Consider the following 7,307-nt stretch of genomic DNA (forward strand, 5'->3'; position numbering starts at 1 on the left):
AGTCCATGGGCCTCCTGGACTTGCATCCATAGTTATTTTGTATGGGTTTTGAAAGTCCGTGTAGATGCCTGTGGACCACACCAGATTGCTCCCAGCTGGGTGGGCTCCTCCCTGGATCTGAGTCGGATTTAGCCAGACAAAAAGGCCGTTCACACAGACACTAAGCAGCAGGCATCCCTGTCCCTGGAACTTGCCAAGTCAGAGTCCCACTCTGAGGCCCCTCTCTTCCCAGAAGGGGCATTTAGGGATGAATCTGAGTGTATTCAGACACAAGCTATCTGCAGCCCTCCAGATCTCATGTGCAGGGGATCTGTAGAGCATGTCCAAGAGGCATTTCAGAGGTGTGGGGTTATTTTTGTTTGTTTTTGGTGGATGTGAACCTTAAGGCCGGGATTTCATTACCCATCTTTAAATCCACAGAGTTCCTGGCACGTGGCCGAACTGGCCATAAAGGAGAGGGCAGCCCACCTCAGGCCTGCAGAGTGAGCCCTGGCACCCACACTCACTCAGCCCTTTCTGTCTTCTCCCTCCCACAGGGTGTTCGGCTTCCCTGTCCACTACACAGACGTCTCCAACATGAGCCGCTTGGCGAGGCAGAGACTGCTGGGCCGGTCGTGGAGCGTACCGGTCATCCGCCATCTCTTCGCTCCGCTGAAGGAATATTTTGCTTGTGTGTAAGGGACGTGGGGGCAAACTGAAGTAGTGATGATGATGATGATGATAACAAAGTTAAAACAAACAAACAAACAACAAAAAAAAAAACCACAAAACACCAAGAACGAGAGGATGGAGAGAAGTATCAGCACCCAGAAGAGAAAAAGGAATTTCAAACAAACAGAGGAGGAAATGCCGGAGGGCTTGGCCTTGCAAAAGGGTTGGACATCATCTCCTGAGTTTTCAATGTTAATCTTCAGTCCTATTTAAAAAGCAAAATAGGCCCCTCCCCTTCACCCCCTCCTTTTCCGAGGAGGGGAACCTTTTGTTTTCTGCTCTTTTTCAGAGGGGTTTTCTGTTTGTTTGGGTTTTTGTTTCTTGCTGTGACTTAAACAAGAGGGTTATTATTACAGCAAAATCGGTAACAACAGAAAGTAGTGATACCTTGGACAGGAAAGGGAGAGGGAAAAATTCTATAAAAATTTATATATTGTTTTTTTTTTTTTTTCTATATATCTCTTTGGTTGTCTCTAGCCTGATCAGATAGGAGCACAAACAGGAACAGAATAGAGACCCTCGGGAGGCAGAGTCCCCCTCCCAGCCCCTGAGCAGTCTCCAGAGCACCATTCCTGGTCATGCAGAACAGAACCCAACTAGCAGCAGGGCGCTGAGAACACACCAGACACTTTTCTACAGTATTTCAGGTGCCTACCATACAGGAAACCTTGAAGAAAACCAGTTTCTAGAAGCCGCTGTTACCTCTTGTTTACAGTTTATATATATATGATAGATATGAGATATATATATAAAAGGTACTGTTAACTACTGTACAACCTGACTTCATAATGGTGCTTTCACAACAGCGAGATGAGCGAGAACATCAGCTTCCACCTGGCCTTCTGTGCAAGGGGTTTCAGCCCAGGATGTGGGGGGGGAGAGGGCAGCTGGAGGACTCGCCTCTGAGGGAGAGGGTATCATTTTCCCCTCTTGGTTTTTAACAAGCCAGAGGAGGTACCATATCCCCCCTGACCCATGCCCAGCTTTTCCCTGCCCAAAAGGGGGTCAAGCAGAGGTGGTCTGGACCTGGGGAAGCTGAGTGTGGAATTTCTCCAGACTCGTGCAATAATAACCTTTGAATATCATCTAAAAAATGACTGCCTCGGGAAGGTGGCAACGAGAAAACTTTTCCCCCCCGATTTTGAATTTGTCAGCCACATTGAAGGCTCCTCATGGGATCAGAAATAATCCAGAGTGAGGGAAAGTGATCTGCCATGAACCCCACCTGGAGCAAATAAAAAAACATACAAAATGTACTGGTGCTTTTTGTCTAAGTTGCCTTTTGTGTGTTCTTTTATGAGGCCCCCCACCACCACCCCCTCTGCACAAGGCAGCTCTGGTCCTGGAATGGGATGTTTTTGCTCATCTCTACAGACTGCAGTTTCATACTTGGAAGGCTGATGACACCTTTATTATAATTATTCTTATGGTTCTGGTTATAATTGTTTGTTTTGAGATTTTTCTTTGAGAAAACAGAAACCCAACACCCTTCCCTTTAGGTTTCAAACCAAGGTGCAGGGGGGTGGGGGTGGCAGGTGCTTCTAAGGACCGGTGGCTCTGGTGCCCTGGCTCTCACCCCTCGGGCCAGGTGGGCCACTGGGTAGTACAGCAACAAGCTAAGACGGCCAGGGAGTTCTGAGGCCCACCCTCCGGGCCGGTCACTCTCCTCTTCTTCTTCTTCCCCTCCTCCTGAGTCCGGTGTGTCAGGGCCGGAGGGAGGCCGGGGCAGCCTCTCTCCTCGTGTGTGTGGTTAGAATGGCGTGTGTTTCTTTTCTAGTGTTTGGTCTGATAGCCGCGCTCTCACCTTGGGGCAGCGTCACCTGGGGCCCCACGAGCTCGCACTTTGTCCCGCTTCCTACCCAGGGCAGGCAGCCTGGTGTTGGCAGTGGGAAGAGGAGGTGACGTTGGCCCCAGGGTGAGGGCCCGATTGGGCAGAGCTTGCCTGGATGGATGGAGTGTAGATATGTGGCATATAGAGATATATATTTTATAATGGGAGGGGGGACGGCACCTCCTGGGACCAGCAGGGGCTGGGAGGTGTGCTGTCAAGCACATGGTCCCAAGACCGCATCCCTAGAAAGATGGGGCCTATGATAGGCCCCATATAAATAGATAGGGTCATGTATAAGAAGTATACACCGTGGGGATCGGAGGGAATGGGCTCTGTGTTGAGCCCGCGTCCCTCCCACAGACAGCCCCACGCCAGTCAGTCAGTCAGTCCAACACATGCACAGGAACCTATTTCTGTCTGGATGTACACCAGGGAGCTCCTGGCATGCTTCCTCTCCCCAGGATCAGGAGGCTGGAGTCGGCCCGAGCCGCTCTTGCACCTCTGTGGCCCTGATGACAGGTAGACTCGATCCCGAAGTTGCTAGGTGCTGAAGTCAGGAAGAGGAGGAGGTTCGATCCAAGCAGGTGCTTCCTCTAGCAGGTCTCTTATATACCTTTTGCCCCTGGTGATGTCAAAGATTCTTCTGTTAGCAGCCTGTGGTTACTGACCTGCAACTCTAGGCACCAGTCAAGTGAGCCCTCAGCTCCCCCTACCTATTCTCCCCAACCAAAATCAAATTGAAATCTGACTTGGCCACTGGGCTTCCATTGGGAAAAGGAAAAAAATTTAAAAAAAAAATTTTTTTTGAAATTAAAATGGGACAGGAGACCTCACCTTTGGAGTAATTAGTGATAAACCAAACAAAGGCCTTGGCTCCCTTGCTCACTCCTCAGGAGTGAACCCAGCCGGTGGCTTGTGGTCCTGCCCACCTCTGCTCATTTTCTCTTGGATAGGTTTTTAAGATGACAGTTTGTTCTTGCTGTGGCAGGTAGTGGCTGCGGGGGGCCGGAGCATCTGAGAGAGGGGGATGCTTGCCCCCCTTGGAGTCCCTGTGCTAAATGTGATGTCCTCCTTTGCTCCAGCAGGCCTCCATTCTCAAATCTCTGGAGTCCACCAGCACCGTGCGGGAGGACTCGGGGGGAGGAGGGCTGCCTTAGGCAGTCCAAGGTGCTCCCTCCCCCTCTAGCCAATGCCAAGGTCTTTCCAGCTCTTCCTGTCAGGATGGTCTTCATCTTCTGCTTCTGCCTACTGCTCACGTGAAGAAGCTAGCCTTTCCCAGGAGCCCAGCACCACCTCAGCTGGGCCTGGTGCTCCCCAACCCCTGGGCTTAGTGTGAGGGTGCAAGAGGAGTCTCAGTGGCGAAGGACGTGGCATTCTCAAAGAACTGAGTGCAGGCTTCCAGGTGGCTGACCAATACTGACCTGACAAGTTCCCTAGAACGGATTCCTCATGGGGCATCTGGTGGTTTTCACCGGCTTTCCTTCCAGCCCAGTCTGTGGGCTTGATCTTGCTGTAGTGTGTAGGTACCAGGTAGCCATTGACCATCCCCCCATCTCTCTCTCTCTCTTTGGGGGTCTTTGGGAATGTGCCACCTTGGCAAAGCTGTGATGTCCTTCATCCACCTCTACCCCAAATGGAGAGAGCTAGGGTGCTGCGGTAGTTGAGGTGGGCGTTGTGGGAAGTTTATGCAGTGCACCTAGGAGCTCACTGTAGATGGAGCGGAGGCTGGCGTCAGGTCCTGGGAAGATCCCCAGAGGGGTTCCCTGTGGGGTTTCCTTTCCAAAGAAAAGGCTTGTTTTTCCCTGGAGACTAAGGTGCTAGAGTAACAGCCTGCTTTCTGCAGGTGCCATGTGAAGCCTTGTGCCAAAGATCTGTGGCCCTTGCCCAGGGGAGGTAGCCGGTGCTAGCCAGGGTCACGGAACCAAGGCCTCCTGCGGAGGCGCACATGCCAGCGGGGTCCCAAGCTGGTGCTAATCCCTCCCCATAGGACCCAGTAAGCCTGGGGGCCTGTAGTAGGCTGTTTTTCTGCTGTTGAAGACCCGATTTGAAAGCAAAAGTCCCCTAAAGAGCCTCCTGGACCTCTTCACTTGGGCAGCAGGGCTGTGTGTGGCGGCAGGTAGAGAGACTGCAGGTAAAGATTGCTGTAGCTTTTGGCAAATGACGAGTGTGGATTTGGGAGCAACCGGTAGCAAGGCAGGCCAACATTGAAAGGGCCTACCAGCCCGGCCGCGTCTCTGTTATGGAGATGCTCTGGTCATCCCTCACGTGCTGCGTCCAGGGTAAAGCATCTGGTTTAGGAGTTGGGGAGAGTTAAGCTGAGCCACTTTGAAAGAATATGCTTACAGGAAAACTATAGATTGTTGGTTTCTATATCTTTTTTACTACGCAGTGTGTCCGGAGAGGAAAAGTGAGTTCCCAGCCCTGTGGAGATGGGCACTGAGCTTTTATGGCACTACACGGCCTTCAGGAACTGTCACTGTAGGGGCCTGGGCCCTGTGGCCAGCCGAGCCGAGTTTCCAAGCAGGCCCATGTTCAGATCTGAGTTTGGCCCTTGACTACTCGCAATGCTCGTGATGAGGTGGGGGCACTGAGGTGCCCCGCGTGGCAAGGAACAGCTGGCAGCCTCTCCCCCGCTATAACGGCAAAGGTGGTGTTGCTGAGTGATGAGGTGGAGTTAGAATGGCCCTGTTGACCCTTTCCCAGCCAGTCAGTGTCAACACAAAAGAGCAGCAGTGCTGGGTCAGGGGACCCCTAAGGAAAGGGTTGTGGGGGGCGGGTCATTGTGAGCTCATGCATATGTCTGGTAAGAAAGCTGAGATCTTTGGGGAGTGAGGATCTTGTTCGTAGGCTTCCAAGACCCAGCTAAGGTGGGAGGCTTTGCTTGGAGGCAAGTCTCTAGCTCCAGGCACTGGAGTTTTGGCATTGAGACCAAGAAGCAGGCCCAAAGGGAGAGATATGGAAGGCCCTTAGCTGGTGGGGACGTGGCAGCTTCTCTAGGGGACCCCAGAAACTCCAGTAACTGGCTCCCCTATTGGGGTGCGCTCTATCTGTGGGCTCATAGAGCGGTCCCCCTAAACCCTGCCCAGCACCTGAACCTGAGGACATGAGCAGTGGTCTAAAGTCTCGCCTAGTCCCATTTTACAGACTAATTTGATTGCCCAGCCCTAGAATTCTCTAGAAACAACAACAACAAAAAAAAAAGCTGAAATTCTTCAGAATATGCAGAGGGGAGGGAGAGGTGACTCCACAAGGTGCTAAACACATTTTATTAAAAATATATATTGTTAAATTAAGTCTGCTGTCTGGACAATGATGTTTTGTTTTGTTTTCTTGTAGTGGAGTTTAAAAAGAGACTATTATTTTACTCTGATATATTATTATTAAAAAAAAAAGGCATTTTAACTTTGTACTTGAAAACTTAAGTGAGCGATTTCACGTGTTTTAGCTGAGGCATCGAAGTAGCAGGGTGCTTACTTGTGGGAAATCATGTATTCATACTGCAAAATAAACTCCGTAGCTGATTTGGTAATAACGTTTACTGTTACAGGCGACTTCGCTTTGACCCCCCGTGGCAGAGCCCTTGTACTCCACATTCCACGCAGCTAAATGCGGGACCTTCCAGAATCTTTCCCCCCTCGGCCCACTTTTCGGTTCCTCTTCCTCTCTCTCTCTTTTCCTATTTTTTTTTTCATTGTTGTTTGTTTGTTTTTTTTTTTTTTCCTGGTCCCAGCATCCTCCTTTCTACCACTGTATTTTTTTTTTTTTTTTGGTTAGGGTTGCTTCTCTATTTATTGACAATAATAATGTACATTTCACAGTCTGGTTCTGGGACAGCCAGGAGGGGCGCGGGGGGCCGCACACAGCCTGCTGCACCGCCCGGCGTCCCCTTGTATCTCTGTGTACGTGATGCTTGTGACATATAGCTGTTGATGAAATAATTAAAAAAAAGGTCAATGCGTACAGCAGATGTAGAAAGTCTGTCAGGTCCGCTTTCATCACATTTTTTTTTCTTTTCTTTCTTTTTTTTTTTGTGCCCAGAAGAATATAATAAAGCTCCTTTCTAATGTACTTGTGCTGGAGAACACTTGAATAAATGGACTGTTTTTGTGCAAAAAGAAAAACGGAAAAAAAAAAAAAACAAAGCACCGTCATAAATGTCCTTTTGTCCTGCGTCTCCTTTTCCCCTGACGTGACAACTCACAGTCCTCCAGAGGGCTGAAGTACCCAAGTGGGTGCAGATAACGCAGGGGGGTGCGGGCGGGGAGTGGATCGCTAAAGTATCGCCCGCCCGCGTGGGTGGTCACTAGGGCCTGGGGACCCCAGGACGGGGAGTTTAGAGTTAGACTGAGATGAGGTTGTCTAGAAAGGTAGCTTGACTTCCGGAAACAACAGCTTGAGACCAGAGCAGGAAATAGACCAGCATCCTGGTTAAGTGGCGGTGGGAGGACCCAGTGGAGATGGACCTTACCTACTCCAGGGTCCAAAGGGAGGCAGCCTGGGAGGCAGACAGCTGGAGCTGGGGCTGGGGGAATCCTGGAAAAACCTGGGGTTTAAAGGAGATCTTTGCAAACACTTGACAGGTGACCCAGGGGCCGGGACAAGTGGCCGATAAATAGGGCTATTGCCGGGCTGCTTACAGGCTCCCTGGCAGGGCCTTGGCGGTCTGCGGGGTTGCCCAGCATCCCTGCTGTACCTGTCAAGAGGGGCAGCATGAATGTCTGTGTCCTACATAGATCTCCAGGAGTCCCCAGCAGGCTTGACTCAG

The 7,307-nt window shown here is 50.8% G+C and overlaps 1 protein-coding gene across 5 annotated transcripts in view; it reads left to right on the plus strand.

Annotated features, from left to right (window-relative positions):
* Dnmt3a (DNA methyltransferase 3 alpha) overlaps nucleotides 1-6,676 on the plus strand; it is a 111,821-nt gene extending 105,145 nt beyond the window's left edge. For 4 of the 5 annotated variants that reach the window (XM_028875156.2, XM_028875144.2, XM_037198111.1 and 1 more), the window contains one exon: nucleotides 537-6,676. In XM_028875156.2, the coding sequence (XP_028730989.1) occupies nucleotides 537-678 (142 nt within the window). In that variant the 3' untranslated portion in view covers nucleotides 679-6,676. The remainder of the gene's footprint in view (nucleotides 1-536) is intronic. The other variant, XM_028875160.2, reaches the window with a different exon arrangement.
* The last annotated feature ends 631 nt before the right edge of the window (nucleotides 6,677-7,307 follow it).

Source organism: Peromyscus leucopus, chromosome 22, assembly GCF_004664715.2.
Source record: "Peromyscus leucopus breed LL Stock chromosome 22, UCI_PerLeu_2.1, whole genome shotgun sequence".
Lineage (NCBI taxonomy): Eukaryota > Metazoa > Chordata > Mammalia > Rodentia > Cricetidae > Peromyscus > Peromyscus leucopus.